At 35.2% G+C, this 25346-nt stretch overlaps 1 protein-coding gene across 2 annotated transcripts in view; it reads right to left on the reverse strand.

Annotated features, from left to right (window-relative positions):
* The window catches only part of LOC128862113 (uncharacterized), a 53337-nt gene that overhangs the window by 10800 nt on the left and 17191 nt on the right, over positions 1 to 25346 (reverse strand). Inside the window, exons 3-4 of one of the 2 annotated variants that reach the window (XM_054100554.1) lie at positions 22759 to 22785; positions 14718 to 14915 (exon numbers count right to left, since the gene is read on the reverse strand). In XM_054100554.1, coding sequence (XP_053956529.1) covers positions 14718 to 14915; positions 22759 to 22785 — 225 coding nt within the window. The remainder of the gene's footprint in view (positions 1 to 14717; positions 14916 to 22758; positions 22786 to 25346) is intronic. The other variant, XM_054100555.1, reaches the window with a different exon arrangement.

Below are 25346 nucleotides of genomic sequence, written 5' to 3' on the forward strand. Positions count from 1 at the left end.
TAACATTAATTTTCTACGTATCTAACCAAAAAATACAAGTAAAAAGTTGCATGAATATTGAAATAAGCGCATTTGTCTTGTTCGGATGGATTTGTGTATTTGCCGCTGTACGAAAGTACGTTCCAAAATACAACTACAAAGCCACAAGTGCGTGTATGTGTGCGCGTGCTTTCAAAGAGTACAATTATTCTTAATTGCAAAATTGACGACTGTCATTAAAAATAGCCGGTAATTACGGCAAAATTTACGCGCAGTCAATTAAAATCAAATTTATGCATATATATACATATGTACGTACATACGTCTGTAAGTACCACAAATATAATAGGAAATTAAGAAGATTGATGAAAAAATCAAAATTGCGCCAAACGTAAGTGACATTTTTAGAAAATAAAAAAAGGGAATAAATATATATTTATGTACTTAATTTAATGGTTCTAGGCACTTTTTTATTTTTTTTTTTTTCGATTAATTGTGCATTCACGTATTTAGAAAAACATTAGTAATGCTATCAGGCTAAAGATTTCAATTTGAAGCAAATGATAAAGCTCATCATAGTTGTTTTTTTTACTTAGCCAACAGATATTGCGAGTAGCTCATAAATTCGTAATTTAGTAATGTGTGTTTTACAAGCACATATACGTATGTATGTAAGTGCGTTCTCAGTTGCTGTAAGTGCTCAGAATTGAGGTTTTCTGAAATAAAGTTGCACGCTGACCTGCTTGCTGCAAGAGTTCAAGATCACTATACATACGCACATAAGTAAGTATATGTATGAGTATCGATATACAGGCTTAATACCTAGACAAATAAATGCGTATGCGCGTATGCATACTTAATTGTTGTAGAAAAAAAAATAAAACTCAGACTTTTTTCTGCGTACGTGTAAATATAGGCTGAACTTAGTGCATAGTGCATACTACGATTGCAACTTGTGATCGATCCAAACGCATCGATTGAAGTCGATTTTATTCGGTTTCAGCGGCTTCGTGTATTGTGGTTTGATGCGAACAAATTCAGAGCATAACCTTGAAACTTGGATTCGACGTGCGTTGCTTTTGTTTGTACGCCAACATTTCTTAATCTAATCCCCCATTTCACAGATTTGAAGCAACTGTTATTATCGAAATACCTGTGCTTGAAATCATACGGCATCAAATTTTTACTAATTCGTTGAACCGTTTGAAATATTTTATGTATGTGAGGATGTGTTAGGTGTTTTCTTCCATATAAAAATGTCCAGCATTCCATATATAGATAGAAAAAAAGCATTTTTAAGCCATTTAAGCATTTTTAACTGCATATTCGAAACTTTTCTAAAAATTTTGATTCTTAAGTGGGAATATTTGAAGAAAATTTGTAAAATTTTTTGGTTGGAAATTGCACAAAGTTTGAAACTAGGATTGAAATGGTTTTTCTAGGAGAATGAACTATATATTAATGAAATATATATTTAAATTAAATGAGTAAAAGTACGTTCACATAGGCAGTAATTAGCAATACATCGACAAACATTAATCTACCCATTCACATTTGGCAGATAAGCTATCATACAAAATTAACAATCAGCTGTAAAGACTGTTTTAAAAGGCTTTCTTAATAGAAATTTTGTTGGCGGAATATTTTATTGTTTTTGGTTTATTTAATTATTATTAACGATATGAAGAAACAGCGAAGTGAAATAGTAAATAATTTAAGAGTGCAATTTGAAGCCGTAAACGATGATTTTTGGACTCAGTAGAAAAAAGGTATGTCATTAATATTACATATATTACATTTTCTTCTTACATTCTATGGATAAACGCTTTTTTCTGTAATATGAATGCATAATTAACAATTTCTAACACAAATTTTATTAGAATTATGTATGCAAATTCTCTCTTTCTTTGGCCAGCATCCATTTTGTTTAGTTTTTACTTTTACGTTTCTCCTTAGATTCGTAAAAATAATTATTGATAACACAGATAACTGCAAAGCAAAAAGTATATTTATAATTTGAGATTATTTCTTTCTTCTTTTCCTCCAAGACTTAGCAAGTGGCGAATAGATGAAGCAACCGGCAAGAGAGCTGCCTTTAATTACATGTGTCGGTAAGGCAGTGCGGCATGCCAGTCTAATGAGCTATAGCCCGACTCGCTAGCGGTGAATCTTACTCATTAACTGTGTTGTGGCTTACTCATGCAAATTTTTCGTCAAGTTAAACGAGCATAGAGATAGCGAGCGAAGAAGTGACGAATAGAAGAGGCCTTATGATGGTATGGAAAACGCGCCGGCTTATAGATCGAAGTGAAAGATTAAAGTTGTATCGCTCCACGGACAGTCGGTTCTACGTTACCGGAACGATCCGGACTTACTATATATCCGGCCAAGGACTGCCACTCTAGCAGCACTCTTCGTACATGTATGGGGAATGTTTTTGCTGCTACAACAACATCAAAGTTGTATGTACAAAATACAAATTAGATTGAGGTGGTCCATCAAAATTTATTGTATTACTGTACGAGTACATAAAAACTAAAATAAGTTTTTGCAACAACAATTTGTTTCAACGAAAAATCACAAAATTGCATCACACAAAGCGTATATATGACAGTATGTATTTGTATGAACTTCCTTTTTGACTCATTTTGGTTATTTCTTTTTACGCGCTTCTCAGCATCTTCATTAGCATCATTTTTTGAAATTTTGAATATGCAAATAAGTATTATATTTTATGTATGAGTGGCATGATTCATTTAGCAGTTCCAAGGAATACACAAATTTACACAATACAAAATGTGTGAATAAAAATAAAGAGAACGCAACAAAAGTTTTTCAAAGCAACGCAAGTATTTGTTAACTACAGTGAAATGTCGCTAAAGCTTGTTAAAGGCAAACATTTCTACAGCTTATAAAAATATATGTACTTTCCGATAGATCTATTTTTTTACCGACCACACAACATCGCATTTTGTTTTTTTAGATTCATGCACTCCATAGTCTTCTATAACTCGTACGCTTTAATTTTTTAAAAACTCATAATTTTAAACATATAATTGACGAAATAGTTCAATGAAATCGCACGTTAAATATGTTTTTATTACACGAAAAACCTTCTATAAATGCTACCCTTAACTTTGTATGCCTTATAAATGGAATTGGAGGCAAATTGGAACCAATCATTTGGTGCTCATTTCATTTCGCTTATCTTGAATTGATTTTAGACGTTTTTTAATTTTCATTAATTTCATTGCAAAATGTATTGCGTGTTTAGTTTCCATGGAAACACTGAAAAGCAGGATGACTTGAAAAACTTTGCCTGCAATCAAAAGTCGATATTGTTTTTTTTAATGATATTTTAAAACTAGGAAACGTTGCCCATAAGTTGCGCAGCAGTAATGTGATAATTTTTTTTCATTAATAAAATATCTGACTCATATTTTTTTAATCGAATTGCAAATAAAAACATCTTATTAGCAATTTTTTGAAATAAAACTCTCGCCAACTCAAGATTTCAAGATTTGAACAATTTGAGCAGCTAAACAAAAATGATCAATTTTACTTATTAGCATTTCTTTAGCTTGTATAAATAATTTGTAACGCTAAAAACAACAGAAAACAAATGCTGACAAAAAAGTCAAAATAATCAAAAGTATTGTTCGAATTAGTCGAAGAAGCTCGATATACCCGCATTGTACAGAAATACAAGTAAAAGCACTGTTCTGCTTCCTATTTTTTAACAGACACCCTAGGTGTGAGTTTAACAGGCACCTAAGTAGGTAATAGTGTGAGTGCTTGGTCTTTTTGCTTGAGCGTGTTGGCGGGGTTGCAATGCCAATTTTGAATTTCTATGGCAACATTAAAAGAAATAGAATATTGACAAAAAAAAATTTTAAATAATATCTTTGACTTGGAAATTTTACAATAACAAATATTTCTAATATATTTTGTCGCTATTTGTACGACTTTTCGATACGATTTTCTATGAAATTTAATCATCTTTTACGCAACCATGTTTTGGAATCAGTTTATCTCAGCTGTGGACATTTTTTGACGACTATCTGAGAGCAGTTTTCCCAATATATGTTATACTCAAAAATGTTCGAGTAGTGAGCATCGCACAGGTATGCGAGTATTCGTTGCTCATTTGCCCGCGCTGTTCGAAAAATTGCGAACAAAAACGAGACTTCTTTATTTTGGAAAATTTAAAAAAGAAATAAGAAGTTCAGGTATTTAAGATGATGGCCTTGACTCCCTGTTCTTGCATATTCTATTAAGCTTTTATTATAATATAATAAACATAATATGAAACTTTGAAATCAAATAAAATGAAAAATTTTGAGTCGTGAGGAGAAGTGTGATTTTGCTACCATTTGAGGTGGATATTTGTGCAAAATATGATACTTTGTCTTGCCATAAATTCAGTGACAAATTTTACAATGCGAGTGCAAATTCGCAGAAAAAAGTCCCGCTATTTTTGCTTTTGTTCGTATGCATTGTCAAAAAATCTATGCTAAATCTTCTAAAGATACAAAAAATGTTGTTACAAGTGTTCAGCGTGAAGGCATTACATCTCTTCATTTCTGCGTAAAAAGGGCTAAGACGGGGGCAAAAGTGTAACAGGAGGATGCCTTAGAAGGCGTGGTGAAACAGTTGAGCAGTACTCTCTTCAATGGGGTGCGTTGGATCTTTCAGCAGTGGCTAAGAAACAATATTCCTGGGTTCATAGCCGCATATGATTGACCGTATTGAAGTTCATAATCGATTGGACCACCGTTTGTGGTCAGAATTGGAGAACTTGGCCTGTCGTTGAAGGCCTCACAAAAATGTGAAGACTCTCAAACAATCTTAGGTCCATCCATGGAAACCGTGCGTGCTGCAATAGGCTGAATGGCTTAATCGTTTGAAGGCTTGAGTAAAAGCAAATGGTGACCATTTCGAGTGAAAATTAAATCTGGTTGTTTTTTTTGTTGTTGATATTTAAATGATTTGTAGTATTTTTGTCTTTAATACTGATTAGTGAAATTCAAATGTGTGGTTTTTTCTTTGACGTTTTTCTATAAATGATGAGATCTGCTTTGAACTTTTGTGCCACTTCTCATCCAAAAATAGTTTTTATTTTTCTAATATATGTTTCTTGATAAGCATGAATTCAGAGATTTTTCATTGTCTATAAATACATGAAAATACCTTTTTTCTACCATTTGCTGTTCCATGGCCACAGCCGAAATTGAAACCGGAACCAACTGAATGGTAGTGATGCACAAAATCATTCGGCTATGCTGGCCGCCCAATTATTTATACGCTTTTATTATTTATATAATTATAGCAAACATAGTTGTTGTGCACAGTACTCGCATGCATATACAAGTCATATACAATTAGAAAACATGTATGAGAACGTAATGAAATTCAGTAAAGCGTTCAAGCCTTGAATTTTTTGCTTTTCCATTGACAAAAAAGTGAGAATTTGAGTTATTATATTTACTTTGCTAATTGAAAAAAAAAACAGGAAATATTATAAAGTTGACAATTAACAAAAATTGAATTTTTCAGAATGAATCAAGGCGCATTCATTATGCTGCAAACAGTGTCCGACGTATCGTAGTCCGTTACCGCAGGCCCTAGAGAGAACAAAATTGAGCAAAACTCATCTCGAGAACAACAGCGTTCTTTTAGTTATGTACATATTTACACAATACATCGGTTTGTGTGTGTATGTGTTTAGTTGTATCTACACAATGTTGCCATTGATATTTTTGCTTACACACTTTTTCACACATCCGCGTTATCAGTAACAATTTTTCATGGTTTAATAAACCAAAACCAAAAACCAACAAATGCAAATAGTTCATTTAACTATAATTAACATTATTCAACATTGTTTTTAAGTTATTTTAACAAAAATTAAAATGTTTCCAAGTTTATTTTGTAAATGATTTCGAAATGTACTGTTTGACAACACTGTGTGGGGAGAGAGCAATCAGCTGACACGGTTCTACGGGAATTTTCAAAAATCGAGAAATAAAATCTACGATACTACGATACGGAAGGAAGTAATTTTTCATTTAAATGGGGCTCTCATTAGTTTGATCGTAACAGCTGACAGGGGACTGCGTTTACGTCGGTGACTGTTTGCAGCATTAAAGGTGATGTCACTAGATCAACAACAATGTTTTGTACGCAATGTAATGTATTGGCAAAGTAGAAAACAAAGAATAAATAGGTTTTGAAAATTCTGTCGGTTGTGGCTCTTAAAAAAAATTAATATGTCATAAAAAGCCTTTCAAAAGTGACGCTTAGATACCAGTAGTGAATAATTGCTAAACGGTATCTTGTTTTTATGTCACCTTTGACATTTGTTAAGTAGGCCGATGCACGATTTTATACGATAGAACAACGTGATAAAATTATCGAAACTTATTATGAAAATTGGCGATCTTTAAGAACAACATAACGCAAAATTCGTAATTTGAACTACTTACATATGTAAACAAAATAATTTTGACTTCAAATTGTTGAAAAAAGCTATTCCTTAGTAACACAAAAATTTAAACTTTAGTAAAAATAAAAAATATCCCTCAGACATATTTTTAACGCCATCATTTAACCCATTCTTAGTCAAATCAAACACAGAAAGTGGCGATGGATAGATCACAAACTGAGAAAACCACCAGCTAGCATCACGAGGATGGCACTGGACTGGAATCCACAAGAAAGCAGAGGTCGTAGTCTACCGAGAAAGACTTGGAGAAGGTCGATGCTGCGCGAGCTAGCAGGAACCGTGCACGATGGAAGAGTCTTGTCGACGCCCTATGCTCCCAAGAGGAGTGAGCAAGGAGAAAAAAATATATACATATATTTTTAACGCTATTGAAAGGAAAAAGTTCATCTTTTTTCCCTAAAATTTTACTAGGACAAGATATTACTTATACTTTTGGTGTAAAAAGTGGTAAAGTGTGCATTTCACTTAGTCACATATTTCACTTTAACCTCAAATTTCGTGCCAAGCCAAACGTTTATTGGGAAGTACCTAACAAAATACTTACACAAATTCGCGATAGCAAAATTACCTTCTAATACTAATTTTCTAAGCAAAAGCTTACATTTTTTTCTATTTACAACAACACAAGCATCTTACGTAATCAATGCGCAGGAAAAAAAACGAAATCCAAAAAATCAAAACGGCAGGCGGCGTCGAAATAATATTTACGTATATCTGTATGTATAAGTGTACCCACATATTTATATAAATACTATCAAATGAGTGAATGTGAATCGCTAATAATATTTTGCGCTACGCTGTGTTGAAGTGTTTGCCTGACATACAAAAACATGTGAACACAAACACAAACCAAAGACTTAAGCGAGCTACTCGAACCATATCAAGTGGCGAGCAGCTGTGGAGGGTAACGATTTCAATATTTAACTTAGCTTTGTATGTGGGGCTTAGTTACGTTGCTACTTATATGCGCACTCACACACACACACAAATTAATATGTAGATTTGCATTAGCAGCAGTTTGTATTTAACTGCGAGTGGTACAGTGGCATCACAAATTACACAAATTACAAATACACACAGTGACATTATTTATGCATTCACATACACAACTGCTGCCGTCGCGCTTACTTGGACAGTATGCATCATAATATGGCGCCATGCATCGGTATACACCGCAATATGATATACAAGTCCACTGTATACACTTGTAAAAATATACCACTTATGCACACATATGCACTTACATATGTTATACACATATTCCATATCTAACCATATTACGAAGGTGCATGCATGTAAAGCTATGCCTCGGTTCAGTGCAGTTCACTTTGCGGCCAACCGACTGCAGCGGCGGCTTCGTGTTGATCTCTGGCATTCGTGGCTGCTGCTTTGTTGCTTTGGTATATGCACACAAGCTGTCACACTCATATACACATACCCGCACTCGTATGCAGGTACTTTGTTGTGGGTATGCACATTTTTATATGCGATTTTGCTGAAAATTTTCCTTTCTGCATTTTGTAACGCTGTTGGACTGCTGTTGTTTTTACTGTTACTTACATGCATACATATGTACATACATATACGTTTATGTTTAATTTACAACTTTATCTTTGCGTACATACCAACCGCCTAGCACCACCGTTTTTGTTGCAATTGCGTAGTTACACAGTTGTGCAGTATTTGCCATTTTTGGTAGTGTTTGCATTATTGCAACATTTCACTGTAAATTGCTTTCACTTCAACATGCCACAAGGTTTGCTGACAGCATTTATTTATTTACAAAGTTGTAGTATGCATATAATTTGACGCGATTAAAACAGTGTACGGGTGTACGGGTACGGGTATGAAATAGCGGTCACAAAGGTGCGCTGAGTTGTATGATTTACTCACAACCAGCACAATCATCATCATCATCGTCATCGCCACCTCGCCATCATAAACCTAATGGACTGTCATACCTGCTAGCAATCACAAATAAACTGGCTGCCTCTCTAACATTCACCTGATACTGCCGCTATAGTCGCAGCCTACTGTCTGGTGCCTGGTACCTGGTGCCAGTTGCACTTACGCGCCTCACACCACACTATTATTTACTAACAATTATGGGAATTTTTCTGCTGATTGCAATTTATTTCGCTTTCGTTTTCATTTTTTTCATTATTTTTCAATTTTCCACTTAAACCGCATTGATATCAACAAAGCGAATTATTTTCTAGTTTAGCCAGCTGGTTTGCACTACTTTTATATTCATAGCGTGTTTAATTTAATTTTAATATTATTGCGCAGTTATATGAGTGGGAATATTTGAGTCTAATTTGCGCTAGCTGAAAAATGTAAATTTCATTTAATTTTAAATAAGAAAACTGAGCAAACAATCGAGTCTACTTGAGCTTGACTAGTAATAGGAAAAATAAATTCGAATACATAACGCATCATTATTTTGATCATGTGGCCATTATTTTTGTCATGCTTTGTCTTCCATGTGAAACAGATAATAATGAGTAATAAGTGGCAAGAATGAAGATGAAACTTCGTACAAAATCAATTTGTGGTTGCGAGCGTTTTTCGATTTTAAATTTTGCACATTTACATTTCTCCGAAATTTTGGCCAAGACTAGAGTAGTAAAAGTGAATCATCTCAGCGCGATATTAATGCACTTACTTGTCTAACTTGCGGTGAAGAGTGCCTGTGCTTTAAATTATCCGAATAGCTTCAAAATTTCAAACGAGTTTGAACATCACTCAACTAAAAACATGTCTGTGCGCTTATTTTTTATGTTACCAAGAAATATTTTATACAATAACAAATACAAAAAATATGTGGGACTAAGAGGAAAGTAGTTTTAGATACTTAAGAATATTATTGATTTCTAATTAATTCTTTTAAAAGACATGACGCCCGAAATTCAACTGTTATCGAATTGAAGATTATATAAAAAAATATTTTTGTTTATTTGTACGTCGGTGTTTTACCTCTGCTGAAGACTAAAAGGAGTTGAACACCAGATGTATTATGGACTACATAGCGGCAATCGGGCCAATTCTCTACTACGGCATTGCAGTTGTTAGAATGCCCTTGAGAAGGGTGTGCACATTAAAATAGTTGATAAGATCAAAGATTTGCATCTGTTCGCATAACCAGTACAATGTCAACCACACTAACCAACTCCTTATATGCGACATTAAACGTTCTACCGGTAGATCTGCGTTCAATAAGGTTGAACACCTTAAGTAAATGGTCGAACACGGGCTACGGACGCGGTAAAATCCTAGCTAACGCTTAGGAGTTTCTCAGACTGGTAGACCACGCACTCCCGCCTGCAACTACCATTATAACATTCACCACCCTCCTACCCTCAAAGGAAGAGTGGCAACGAGACGATCTAAGACAGAGGGCGAGTTCATCCATGTATACATAGACGCCTCAAAGCCGGAGGGCAGGGTGAGCGTAAGTGTATAATCCGAACATCTGAGGATCTCCATTCGTTTTTGGCTTCTCCACTACTGTAATGCCTTTCAAGCTGAACTGATGGCAATAATAAACACCGTGCCACTGAATCTAACGAATAAATTTGACTTCACCCACCCACGACAATAATTTTGTACGACTTTCAAATGCCCTTTAACTTCTTTCTTTTCCACAAATACCCTCGAAAGGCAAATTTTCCAATTCCAAAACTACGACAAGGCTGGAGTAGAAACTCACTAGGTTGGTAGCGCAGGTGTACAAGATCAATTGTTCTTCTCTGGACCCAACCTCTCGGAACAGCATGTTTTCTGAGCCTACCTTTAGATGAGTTCGACGAAGACGATGATATACACTACACTGACAGGGCTTGTATTACTGCTACAACAACAATCAAATAGTCTTAATTTACATCGCTTCACTTCATTTTTCTCCACTTTAAAGCTAACTTCAAAATTTTACAAGGTACATCAATTAATCTGCGTGAGAGAGTAATAAGTTTTTGAGAGAAATCGAATGTGTTTACCGGCATGTGTTCCGCTAAAGTGAAGAGAGAGAGAGAGTGAAGAGAGTAAAGAATGTTAGCGGCTATTTGCGAACATGGCTCTTTGTTAATGAAGTATTTCAACATATTTCTGCTTTCTAATATTCATAAAATATCGGAAGGGTTTTAAATATTTCATTGCTTTCATAGTTTCTTTATTTCAATAGCTTAAGAAGCAAAAAATTTCAGTTGATTCCGAAAAAAAAAATTATCAAGCCCCCTGAAATTCTATCATAATGACAAACCCATAGATATTCCAAATCGTACACATTTACATGCGTACATCTGCTTGCATGCATGTGTGTAAATAATGCTTTCTAATCGAATTTATTTAAATTTTTTTAATTGCAATTATTTGCGTCATGTGTTTTTTCATTCATTGTCTAAGATTAATTGAAATTGAAATTTGAATTTCGTTGAAAATTTAATTGAAACTGAAAACGACGCTGAGATGTCTGGACTCCGCTCTGTGCATATTTGTTGTTTTTATGTGCATAAGTATTGTTTAATTTAGTTAAGACGACGTGCTGTATACTCTTATTTTCATTGCACAATTAAATATTCCATTCGTGTTTGAAAGTTTTCCAGTAAACAATTAAATAGCTAATTTGAATTTTTATTCATAAGAATGCTTCAATGGAAAAGTAAACAATGACTAGTAATGAGTAGCAATAATAAATATTTGAGATCAGCAAAATGCACAGACATTTATTTATAAAAAAATTTGATATTATGTTTTCTTATACAGAATAATTTACTCGGCCTTGATTACATAAGACTGTTTAGTTCAAAAAAAAGTACGAAGAATTTAATAATAAACTTTCTTTAGCATGCATTTTTGTACAAAATTAACAGCTCAATTAAAATTGTAAAAAAATCGCGCATGAGAATTTTTTTTCTATCCATAAATTAACGGCCGCTGAGGGAGAAACTTGCATGAAATATAATAGATTGAAAAAAAAATTTAATTAAGTTGCGGAAATTAAATTTAGGCTTCTATTAGTGGAACTTAAGGTTTCGATTGTACTGTTCTGTCATATTTCTTTTAACAAATGTAGTTTGTTTATATTCTTCTATCTCCAAATTGTAAACGCAAATTAAAGCCACATTTATTCATAATCAATTATGCGGGAGTGTCGTTCTCTAAGAGAAATTTTTAATCCTCTGCACTGGAGGCCTTTTCCGCATGGACTAAGCCAGCAATTCGAAGCGTTTCTTAAGGGGTTACATGGGTTTCGTCGGGTAAAAAAAGGCCTATTTTCAATATTTTTTTTCTATGTAAGAAATTATTTATTTAATCCAAACGTTTTTCTGTCTTATAGATGCATGTGTAAAGAATAATTTCTGAAATTTTAAAAAAACAAAAAATTAAAACTCCTCCATTGTAACGTCATATCCGGTGACCCCTCGAAAAAAAGGTGCGTCGCCGTTGTCAGCATAACTCCTGACAGGCTCATCAAAGATGAAAAAAAAAAATTAGTGCTTTAGTTAAGACCATAAACTCGAGCTTAAACGAAGAAAAGAAAAAAAAGTAAAAATTGGAATTTTGGCAGACATTTTTGCAAATAAATGAAAATTTCGGTCAAATTTGCTTGACATTTTGTTTTTTTTAAATAGTTGTAATTGAAAAAAAAAAAATCCTTCGTTCAAGCACGAGTAAATTGTATTTCGAACACCTGTGTAAAATTTCATCAAGATCGGTTGAATAGTTTTCGAGAACATTTGACAACCGACTTTGAAAACACAGTTCCGAGAAAAACGCGTTTAAAGTTTTGAGTAACAATAAAAGTGGCTTGGAGCGCACACATTCCAAAGGCTGTATCTCCAAATTTATTATTCGGATCGACTGGAAAATTTAGGATAATATTCCTGAGATGTTGTAGAAATTAATAAGCCAAAAAAAAAAATAAATCGATTTTTTTAACCAACGAAACCCATGTAACCCCTTAACGATTTTGGTGAATCTCTTACCTCTAACTTAAAATGATTGCACACTTAAAGCAGCACATAAATCTCTTATATTTTAATATTTAATGCATCATCACATTTCTACGAAGATAATTTCTTAAACATTAGGCTTTGTAATTTTTTTTGTATAATATTTGAGGTAGCAACTGCCGAAATGCATGCCTATTGAATTTTCTCACGAAATAAAGTGGTTAGCGAGCGCCACCTCTCCAATTACGGCATTAAATCATGAGGTGAGCGGAACTCTCCTCTCGATTGCGAAGCGTTAATATCCAAACTATAACGGCGGCATTTCTTCTCACAAAGTTTCGCATAAACACCATCGGTCATTAAGAGTTGGCATAAAACTTTAGGTTCCTCCATTTGAAGAGCACACCACAAGTTGGAGGAGAAGCTCGGCCAAGCCCTATACATACTTGTCTAACTAAAAGTATAACACAAAGCAGCATAACTTCTTGTCTTAAAATTTCTACAAATTCGTTATGCTTTTCATGCCCTAAAACGCTTTCGTTATAAAAGGCATACATTTCTATGAAAACTTGGTACGCGTGAGGTATTTTCAAGAGAAACAGCAAGCATTACAATACGAGTGTAAAGAGGTTTCATGTTTCAGTGTATATTTTATTCACAATTGAGAATGAAGAACAGAAATGTTCAATAGAAATGCAAATCGCCAGCATTGTTTGCTAAAAGTTTTGAGCCATCATCAGCATTAATGTTGAATTTGTAATCATTTTCCAAAATTTATTAGAGCCCAATAAATTAAAGTATGATTGCTGCCTTGAACAATCTTATGTTAATGGCTTCAAATTCCATATCTTAGAAATGGGCAGAAGCGGTCAGCCGTCTTGCAGCAAACGAGCATACATACATATGTATTTATATTTACGGGAAACTCAAACTTCGCTCAAACTTATTGACTTCTGCTTAATATACAAGGTGGCACAAAATTAATCACCGTACATGAAGATTTATAATTTTTGTAAATGGCGTCGTACGCCAATCAAATTTGATGCTTGTGAACTATGTATATACATAGTAGACAGCTGCAGTATTTGAACAGGCAAGGCTTTTTCATCTAAAGCAAAAAGCTGCTTAGTTCTAAATCAATATTTATAATTTTTTGTAGGCTACTGCTAACTACGACCAAACGAGATCTATTGTACAAAGCCTGTTGAGGTTACTTATATCTCAAGGTTTTTAAAAAATGTTATCACACTCTGTGGTTTATTGTTCCATAGTTTATATGGAGGTGCAGCAATACCACCAAGGTGCTGCAGCCGTGTTCTGCCTGGTGCGGGACATTCACAAACAATTGTAGATTCAAATGAGTTCTGAATTTTCAGTGTCCATTTCACAGAATCGAGAAATGATCGTCTCAGAGAGTCTAATTTTGTTTAAGTGATAACTCAGGCTACAGTAGCCTGTAAACTAACCAGTTAATAGTGTTAAGTCTACTCTGCTAAGCACAAATAGCTTATCGGAATTTCCTCTTCCGCTTCCCTTAATCTGCATTTGTCGCTGACCGATAGAATTTCGCCAGTGTTCAACGAATGTCTTTACCTACCACTTGCTGAGAAATTTGTTAATGTGGGCTTAAAAATGAAATATTTAGTCAATTCACTATTTGTAACGCTGACGTTAAGGGGTTAGGGGTAGTCAGACTTTTCAAAAATTCCGATTTTTTTAAACAATTAATTATCGGGGTTTTTCTCGAAAATCTGAAAGATATTTCCTGAGGGCGCCATATTGTTAATTTGGAAAAAAAAACAAAAAAAACTTCGATCAGGCACAAGATTATCTATTAATACAACTAATTTATCTTGTCCGATTGATTTTATATGAATCTTCAAGGACTTCTGATGATCACCGCAAGGGACTTCTGGAGAAACGGGCTCCACACAAACAGCGATAACTTTTGCAATTAATTTTTTTTTGTTGAAATTTTGCTCAAGTCAAGTCGAAAATTGATGTATTAATGCTATGTTTTTATTTTTGTAAAATAAAGCAATTGACCAGAAAAAAAATTATTGAAAATCATCATTTTTTTTGGACCTCTGACTACCCCTAACCCCTTAAAGTTAAATAAAATGAAAAGATATTAAAGTTTTCAATGAAGGACTTATTGACCTTAAAGCAAAACTTTATAAAATTAAATAAATATTCAGTCCACATTTACAAAATTACAATTCATTTTAAATTTATTGTTAAATAACAATTCAACTTCGATTGCGATTTAAACTTCTACTCACTTTGTTCACTTGCTGTAGTGTTTCTAGCATCAATTCTTTCTCCAGTACAGAGTCCAGTGCTTGCACCTGGTCGCATGAAGCCTTGGCCTGTAGATATGATGAGGCCAAAATGAAAGCACCCAAAATGAATGAGGACACTATAATGGTGAATGCAGTGATTTTGGCTATTTTCACTGAATTCGATTGGCGCTTGTAAGCCTGCAAAGAAAATATAAAAATTATATAAACAGCTGCAAAAATAGTAATAAGTGAATCTTTAAAAGCTGTGATTTATGTGAAAAGTACAATAGTAAAAAAATGCGAAGATGCGAAATTAGTCAGCTACAGATACATGCGATTTCTTTGTTAAGGCAATGAGCAGTGCAATATTGATTTATTTTATTTCATTTAGAAGTTTATTTATTAATGTTTTAATAGAGTTTCAATGGCTTATGTAGGCAAAATAATTTATTAAAATAGACTTTGCATCAATAAATGAGTGCTGAAGCCCAGAAAGACTCTACGAGAAACGTGCAAGCTCAAGCGAATTAATGGCCTAAGTGAACTCAAAAAGCAGAGCAAAAACAAACAAAGCTTACGCTAGTAAGCCGACATTTTGGCGACCCGCAAAAATTGTATATTGATCAGTTCTTAATAAAATGCCAATGAATAAACAAGAATTTAGCCCACTTCTTTTCGCCAAGAGTTAGCAAGTGGCGAATAGATGAAGCCACAGGTACAGATGAACATACATATGTTGGCAACGCGGGAAGAGAGCTGCCTTAAATTACATGTGTTGGTAAGGCAGTGCGGCATACCAGTCTAAGAACTATAGCTATACTCACTAACGGCGAATCTTACTCCTATAACTTTGTTGTTGCTTTCGCATGCAAATTTTTCGTCAGCGGGGAAATGGCGAATAGGTCTTTTGATTGTATGTATGTATGTATGTTGAAACATCTTTTGGAATTGGAAAATATTTAACCTTCATTTGAGTACTACATTTATATATTTTCAGTGAAATATGCAATGCACGCTGGCTATTATTTCAAGATCAACTTTTTTCAACATTCTCAAGTGCAAATTTTTTTATAATTTTGTTTGTTTGTTTGGTTTACACTTCTAGCGCTGGCGACTGCGGGCAATTTGAAACCTACACGCTGCGACCGGCAAGCAAAACAAAAAAAGAAAGACCGTTTAAAGAGCCGCACATACACACATACATACATACATGTTGTTTACTTATAGAAGAAGCCGAAACAAAAGCGATGACAAGCATAAAATAAAGAAAAGCAATAAACGCAACTACGAATAATTATAAAAAATAAAAACAACAGCAATTAAATATAAACAAAAAGAGCGCTTCGAATGCAGACCAAGAGGTGCTGCATGTTTACTTAGGTTTCAAGTTCAAAAGTGAAATTTTTAGAAAGCTCACGCCGCATTTCTTTTCAACGGCATTGAAGGTGAGACTTAGCTCGGCGTGTTTATGTTGCTTTAAAAAAAATGTGCTATTAATTTGGATTGTAAAATAAATGTGTTTTGTATGTTTACAAATTTTTATGCAGGTTTTTTATCATTATTTTATAGAGGTGTAACAAAAGCTTCTTAAACTTTAACCATGAATTTTCGAAAAAAAACAAAACATACAGTAACTGTCACTGAAAATTGTGCAATGTCGAAAATGCGCTCAATGCTTACAATGCAATGTAAAAAATCATAAAAATCGAATGTGTAAACTTTTCATAAAATTTAAAGATATTACAAAATTTCTTTAATTTTTAAAACAAATGTTCGCTATTCAGTTTAGTAGCCTAATCAATCTTACTTTTTCACCAACAATAGCCTCTTTAGTCCCTTGGTTTGTGATAAGCGATTATCCGCATTCCAACGCTAATTCATTGAGATCGGCAAAATTTGCCGCACTGTGCACTCGTTCCGTTTGGTGATTGAATGAAACTCGTGCGTAATTAAAATGAATTTATTGTCAGTTATTTTGAAAAAAAAAGAAATTGGCGCATAAACTTCTGTTAGGTCTTTGACCGAGCCCCTCCTTCTATTTGTGACGCGCGTCTTGTTGTTGTTCCACCAATGAAGAGACCTGTGTCTGTTATTTATATTTTTAAATAAATGAGATTAGCATTCGAAGCAAAGATTTACGTCAAACTAAGTTTTTTGTTCTGTTTTCTGTCGCCCAAACAAGCGAGGATGATGACTTGGCGTCTCGCGATTACGCGACTTACAAATGTCCAACGGCTGGTCTTGTGATTAATTGATGGTCATCGAGAAGGCCAGACGCACACACGCGTTTCAAATTAAATGGCAAGACAATTGGAATCATATGGATGCGCAAATTCAAGCTCGGCCGAGAAATCGATGGAGAGACGACATTGAAGGCGGTTTTGGAGCTGTGGGCATATATGATTTCAAACGAAAAGCTGATGATGGAGTGATGTGGAGGCGAGTTGTAACGCAAACAAGGGTTCTCCCCGAACTGAGATGCTATGATGCTGATGAGGAGGGTGCACTAGCGGTTTAGCTCTACTAAAATAATATAATCTATATTTGACCGCCTGAGACCACGAAATTTAGCTTCAAAATGAACATGAACCCAATAAAACTTCCGTCAAAAAATTTTCTTAGTCAGCTTGCTTTAAATAGCCAACAAATACCTTTAGCTGAATGAACACTTTGATCTCCACCTTCGCTGATCTCACGGGACACGTGGGTATCTCTGACTCATTAGTTAGGATGGGCTCTGAGGTCAACTTCTTTGGAGCCCGTTCTACCACTCCCTTCTGCAGCCATCAAAGCCACGATTAGCCAACGGGTTGACGTAACCCACAAGCGAACCTGGTAGGCTGAGAGAGGCTGCAGAGGGACAAAACTGATGTTATCGTCATGTCCGACCGACTATCGCAGATCCTTCTGTCATTAACCTGAAAGGACTGTAGGCGGCTGGTCGGACTGATGACGGGCCATCTCAGACAGTGCACTCTGCCCAGTATGTGGAGAGGAGGATAAAGGATGAGACGGCGGACCACTTTCTGTGCGTCTGCCCGGCCTTCGCTCGAATCAAGCTTGAGGTCTTTGGCACTGATGTGTTAAGAAGTGACCAGCTTGGCGCATTGGTACCACAAGATATACTCAGATTCCGAAGAAATCACGAAGGTCGGGTATATTTAAAGAAAATTTTTAAAAAGGGAACCCGAATGCAGTACAGGGGACTAAATTGTGTCTGAGTGCTGTACTTGCGAGTCTGTCCCGACAAAAAAAGAAGATATTCTATATGATAAGACGCAAATAAAAATGTCAAAATCTCTAAATCATGTCTTGGTGAACCGAAAATGTCCTGCGGAAATGAAAAAGGATGACATTTTCTTTTTAATTTTACTTTCCGAAATTTTTTTCAACATTCTGAGCTTTCTAAATATATTTCCCTAAATTTTTCTTCAGGTGTTTTTAGTTTCTAATTTTTTAGCTACTCGAAACTGTCAATCTTTGTTTTTAGTTTTTAATATTCTACGGGTCAAAAGCAAAAGCAAAATAATCTGTTGATCTTGTTGTGTTGGCTCTACTGCTACTACTCGTACCTGTTCAATTTGCCTTGCTACTTAACTGCAAAATTTACTGCCGTATCTTCTTCGTTCGTTGCGCCATACAAATTAAACATTTTTCATATACTCGCACGTAAAGACATAAAAATCTAGTATTAACCAGCATAAAGGAGGCAGTAAGAGGAACAGGCACATGCATACAGGTGCTAATGGATTGTTATTTAACCATTTGCTGCAACATCTTCGAAGAGTGATTTCAACACAATATCATTACTATCAGTTTTATCATAAATATAATCATTTGCCTCTTCTCAAAAACATGTTTTTCCATTCGAATTTAGCAATAGCTTTTTAAGCTCCACTGCGCAATTGCCCAAGTGAAGAGACAGAAACATATTTACACACTCATGCTTGTATGCGCGTCATCAGCGGCTCCTTCTCTCCCGCTGCCCCTGCCAGCGTGCGCACGATGAACGACGAGTGTGCATTTCATAACTCTATGCTGGCCAACGCCAATACGAATGTTTACATGACTGTTATGGATATGTTAAGCGTGTGCATGGATGTATATGGTATGCGGCATGTCTGTATGTACATTCACATTATGGTCGCTTTGGCCTTTTTTGCCACAAATTCAAATGCGCCTACCGGGCGCTTGAACGCATATGAAATGATGAGGCTTTATTTGTTGCGGTGTTCTGTCATTAGATTATTATATGACTATCAAATGCGTTGGCACTCGTATCTGTTGTTACGCAAGGCGTTTATCATAAAATCACATAACTTCGAGTTTTTAGGCGCAGACAACTTTTATTTTAGAGCTTACATAAACCGAATGGCATGCAGCTGATGCCAGACTGCCTTACCTGATACAGCTCGAATGCGCATCTTCTCATATCGCCGTAGCGACACCTCCTCACGTGTTATAGCCAACAGACGGCAAGCAAACAAGCATACAGCCAGATGATCAGTCGTTGCTAATGCACACAGACACACTATATTTTTATGTAAGACACTCCCTCACTCTGCTCGAGCTCTGCGAGACTTCAATTAACATGCCGCACATTAAATTGGCATTTCGTAAAATCATTTATTGCAAATACTTTAATCGGGTGTGTAATGCTAATAAACTATTGGAAAATGTGTATGTACACATATAAACATGTCTGCACATGCACATAAAAATATATAATTACAAAAACAAAACAAAAAAAAAGTATTTAGAAGTAGTTGCATATGCTTAGAAAGCGAATGAGTGTAGGTGCAAAATTAAGAAGAATTCACTTAATTGGCTAATTTCACCATAACTTGGCTACAAATATTTACTTGGCAATTTAAAAAAGCACTTTAATTATTTTCTGAAAAATCAAGAGGCAGGTATTGAATTAATAAATGTTCCAATCCTGCGAGGAATTGACTACTCAACATATTGCGTAAAATAACCATATAAATCCAAGTTTTAAACTGTGTGCAAATTTAATGAAAAATGAAATTAATTAAAATTGAAACTAAAATAAATTCAATAAAGTTTATGCGAAAATTCAAAAAAATTTTTAGAAAAATTTTAGGTATGCAGTTTTAAAGCTCATGACGCCGCAGCTGAATGGGTTGATGCGTGACTACCATTCGGAATCTCTCCGCAGCCTTTTTTAGAAGGAGAAATAGAAGGTAAACGTGGCATTGGGAGAAAATGCGAAATGTCTGTGATGCGAAATACGTTATCCGCCATTGGACTGGTAACGGGTAATTTGGAGGGCTATGCAATGCGATAAGACAGAGAGAAGTATAAATGAGTAGAATCTTTGTAAATAACATAAAAGAGGTTAAGTTTTTTAAACTGAAATTTAATATATATTTACTTATTTCAGAAATGGAAGCTGTATGTTCGCTTATACTAATTCGAAATCGAATAGGCATAATAAAGGAGAAGCAGAAAAAACATGTCGCACATTCGTCGTATGGAGAAAATGCACAAGACCAACTACAATTACAAAAAGAGCTGAAAGTCAGAGAGAGGTAAATCTGGTAAATAAAGAGAAGCAATTCGATGAGTAATTCCTTCAATTTGGGCTTTGCCAAAAAACACCTTCATGAGCATTGCTTTGATTAAAGATTTAAAAATGCACCATAACACATTTACTTTAAATGGCTATAGAAAAAGCTTGCGCGACAGATCAATTTGAATTTTATGTTCTAGCGATGAAAGATGAAGTTTTAAAATGGATGCAAGTTTTAGTTTTACTAGCAGAATATAGCCGTCAGACTAGAAGTATATTGAAGGTGCTGTTGGTTTTTTTTTTTTGTTTTTTTTTTGTGGTGGGTGAGGTAGGGTTCAAAATGCACTTGCGACCGCCATCTACTATTACTCTCTACGTTCCCCCGACAGTCGGTTCCACGCTACCGGAACGACCTCGATTTACTATATATTCGGCCAAGGACTGTCACTCCAGCAGCACTCCCCGTACATGTATAGGGAATGTTTTTGCTACAACAACAACAACCACAACAAATATTACTCTCAAGCGACTGCTTTGTGCTGCCCGGAGTCATAGCTTGCTGCAAATAGGTATGCATGAACAGCTATTGCGAAATTTTGCTCGAATAACTTATATCGGGTTCAAGATCAAGCAATCTCATCTTGTGGTTCTAGAAGACTTGTGTTTTTAAGCATTCCTCTTTAAGGAATGCTTTTTGGAAAAATTAGAAACTTCATACGCTAAGCGAAAGCGAGACTTCGAACTTCAACTTTTAGGTTGAGTAAAAGTTTTACCGCTTTCCGATTGCCGATTATTGTTGATTGGCGTGTGTCTTGTGTTTGCAAGCTCTTCAACCCAAGTACAGTGTACTATTAATGGAAAAATATTAATCAAAAATACTAATCAAATTCTAAATAAAAATGGTCTAGATTCCAAAACATTGTGCGTTGGAAGCTGGTATGACTCGAGCAAACTGTTCTATTCAAACTACAAACTTTTAGCACATGAAGTCAAAATTGACTCAAAACGATATCTGTAAAAAAATGTTTGGCGAAAAACAAACCCATTATTTCCCAGTAGATGGGTTGATATCTCGAAAAGTATCGATCAAACAATTTAAAGTCCTTTGCTGTTTTTGGTTTTTAATGCAGTTGTGAGTTACAGGGTGTTATCAATGGAAGGCAACAACGAGAAAATTCCGTACATTTTACAGCTTTTCTTTGATAAATGCGAAATTGCAAGCCAGGCTGCTGAGACTTTGAATGGTGTTTATGGTGCCGATACTTTAACAGTTATTTACGTGCAATTGTGGATTTTTCGATTCAGTTCGGGCTCTTTTGATATTAAAGAAAATGACGATAAAATCACAGAAATAATCGAGGTTGGCCGGCATGTTAGTAGTCGTAGCATCACCCAGTAGCTAAATATCGACCACAAAACAGTTTTAAACCATTTGCAAAAAAATTTGAAGTAAAAATAATGAATTTCTTTGTCATCAAACTAAAATATTATATACCGTCAGACACTCACATTAGATCACTCAACGTGACTAGATATTTGACCAGATATCTACTTCAGTTTGCAATATAGGGGCCTACAATTTTGTGTCAACTCCCCCACGGCAGATGGTTTTTATGAGCAACTTTTTCATGACACAAATGCACTTGGAGATTTGCCGTTTCCGGCCAAGAGACGCGCACTATTAGACAAAATTTTCTCTATGATTTGATGCAACATCTTTCAAGTGGGCTTTGAACTCGAAGTCTGCAATATTTAAATTTGTATTTGCTTCTATTGAATTAAGAAAGGAAACGCTGAATGTAGCAATATAACAGAAAACTGTGTCTCTGCCTGTTTAAAGGGCAATCGCTTTTATATAAAAAGTATAATAAAAAGATCTAAACATATAACTTTTCCAAGAGGCGCACAAACACTGCTCCGATAACATAAATATTTTCTTCCATCAACTGCACCAGACAGTTTTTCAGTTCAATGGCAAAGTTGCAGTGGCCAGCGCAACGTAAACCCATCAAAGTTGCTATTATTATATTTCTACTTTCCTCTAAGAAAGCATTTAGTTGTTTTAAGTGCTGTGGTAATAGCAAAAGTGCAAAGTGTTGAATGTCACACCTTTTTCAAAACAAACAACAAGCAAAAAGTAGTTAAAGACTGCACCTCTCATGCGGAGAAAACATCCGCGGATATGCTGTGTGTGTGTGTATATAAGTGCGGTGGCAAAGAGTGCAGCGAAATATGAGATAGAGTTAAAAAAGAGGAGTTGCACGTACTTTGTACGGCTTAGTACGAATAATAAACAGAGCTAAATAAATGTATGTATGTATGTACGTGTGTGAGTAGTGCAAATAAATAATTATGCCGCTTTTTATTATGATTATTGTTGCGAAAGTGAATGGGAAAGGTGTCAGCGTGAACTGCTTGTTGGCTTGCGTTGAGTATGTATGCATGTGTGGGTGCGGTACGTGCGTTGGTGCGAGAAACGTAACGATACGAAAGATTTAAACAACAAACCTGTGTATTAAAGCTAAACAATCCGAGCTGTCGAGTGGTGGTGGTGGCCACGATTCAATGGGAATGGTCGACCATAATTTTCAATACAATTTCAAGTTTTATACAGCAGTCGAGGTTGTTCATTTTAAGCAGCCATACAAATTTTAGATATTTTTTGTTTGGGTTGAAGATTTTTTATCGTTAAAATAATTTCGTTTGTTTTTTTTTCACGATTTGGGATTTCAATTTACAATTGATCGTTGTTGATGAATGGCGGTGGTGGTGGTGGTGGTTGTGGTGGTTGCAATGGTATTGGTTGGAGGTTTTTGGGGTTGGTTGTAATAGAAGTACACAAAATGATGCATAATAAAAATGCGCATAAACACACACACACACAGGGAAGAAAAATAAACAAATAAAACAAAAGTGAATTAACGAAGAGGTAAATCAATTTGAAGTGAAAAATTAAACAAAAGGAAATTAATTAATTATGAATACGCTAAAAAATATGGAAAGAGTTAGATAATTGACACAGTCGAGATGGTGTACGAGTGTGCGTGTTGAGGAAAATTATGTGTAGATTTAGTAATATGCAGCTTAAAGTATGTGGCAAGAAGAAAAGTTCGGTATATAGTTTTGAAATGAATTGAAGTATGTACAGTACGAATGACAATTAAATGGTTAATTGAGTGAGATAGTAAAAATTATTTAATTGCCTGTTTACTATGCGCAATCATTAGCTTGTCAGTGTTAACTGGCTACAAAATTTATTATTAAGAGTTAGACATAGATTTGTAATTATTTATGTGTTTTTTATGTATAAAATTAAAATAAATTAATATTATATATATTCAATGGCGGCCGCCGGAGCCGAATGGATTGGTGCATGACTATCATTCGAAATTCAAGGAGAACGTAGGTTCAAATCTCAGTGAAACACCAAAATGAAGAAAACAAAGTCGATCCTCGGCAGGCAATGACAAAGTGTATTGAGTGTATTTCTGCCACGAAAAAGCTCCTCAAAAAAAATATGCCGTTCGGAGTCGGCTTAAAACTGTAGATCCCTCCATTCGTAGAACAACATCAAGGCGCACACCACAAATACGAGGAGGAGCTCGGCCAAACACCCAGAAAGGGTGTAAGCGCCAATGTAATATATATTTGAATTAATTTTATATACGAGGTGGCACAAAATTAATCACCAATCATATCTGACACTTATGAACCAGACAACCTGCAGTACGCAAACAGACAGACAGGGAATGGAGCGCTAAATGATTCAAATAAATATTTCCACCACTCAAAATCATTTTTTTTAATTAGTAAAAAAGTTATTAAAAAAAAAAAAAAATTGATGATTAGTTTTGCGCCACCTTAAACTTGAAAGAGTAAAAATCGAAGTAAATACAAACTAAAAACTGCTTAAGTAATGATTAATTTCTAAGCTCGTAAAAGTTGGCTTTGCTTATAACCATTTATCACTGTGATGAAGCGACTAATTTCTCGCTCTCTCTTTGTGGTATTTTGAAAAATATAGACTGTTTGTCGATATTCAAGTTGGTATTCAAGCTGCTGGCACTAGTCACTATTAGCGACTATTGCCTCTAAAGTGCTTTGCATTTCATGTGCTACGACTACACTTTGGCTGGAGAAATTAAATATGACACAGCGAAGTCGAAGCAATGCCAAAATTAAAACGAATCTGTCAAAGCAAAGTAATACCAAAAATAAAACGAAGCTGCCAAAGCAAAGCAATACCAAAAATAAAACGAAGCAGTCAAAGGAATTTCGAAAACAATCCGAAGCTGCCTCGAATATCGCTACAGTATAGCGACAGTGCTTTAGAAAAAGTCAGATTTTAGCTGTGGCTATGGCTTTCGGATTGCTTTCGTATTTGCTGTCATTTTGCTATCGCAACTGCTGTCACAGCTGCTACCATAACTGCTATTGTCTTGCTTTTGCATTACAAGATGACATCTGATGTGGTTAGGTCAAGATAGTAAGCCTCTTAGTTTTTAAAGGATTGCAAAGTTCCAGTAATGTATGCACGCATGCCTTCTTTTAGAGTTTTGCTGTGCTACCGTTTTTCCGCAGCTAAAGCCACTGTATGTTCATACGAGTACAAATTTTAGGTAGTCTGCGGCTCAGTTGTTTGAAATAGCGCAGTTGCAGCCACAGCACAGCTAAACAGAAAACATATTTGGGATGAGCTGTAGCTTCAGCTCTTGAAACGTACGCAGTCGCAAGGAAGTTGATGGGTTCAGAAAAAGTGATGCGAGACAAAATTTTTTGATGACTTTATCGAACACATTGGTCCTTGCAAACATCAAAAATCGTATGAATAATCCAGCCATTATTTCTCAATTCACTACGCGTCTGGCTATGGAATGATTTTTCAATAAATCAATTACAATCCCTGGGAATATTGTAGTCAACCAAGCAATCGGAGCCTATACACTCACAGCGAAGAGAGATTGTCGCCTTTGTCTACAAGGAGGGGAAAAGCTTCGCCGAAAAACTCGTTCCTATTGTATTGTATACAAGAATCCAGTAGGTCAACAGCACTCAAAAATCTCTTATACATATTTTGCTTGCCTTCTACCGAATCC

This window comes from Anastrepha ludens, chromosome 4 (assembly GCF_028408465.1).
Source record: "Anastrepha ludens isolate Willacy chromosome 4, idAnaLude1.1, whole genome shotgun sequence".
NCBI classification, from domain to species: domain Eukaryota; kingdom Metazoa; phylum Arthropoda; class Insecta; order Diptera; family Tephritidae; genus Anastrepha; species Anastrepha ludens.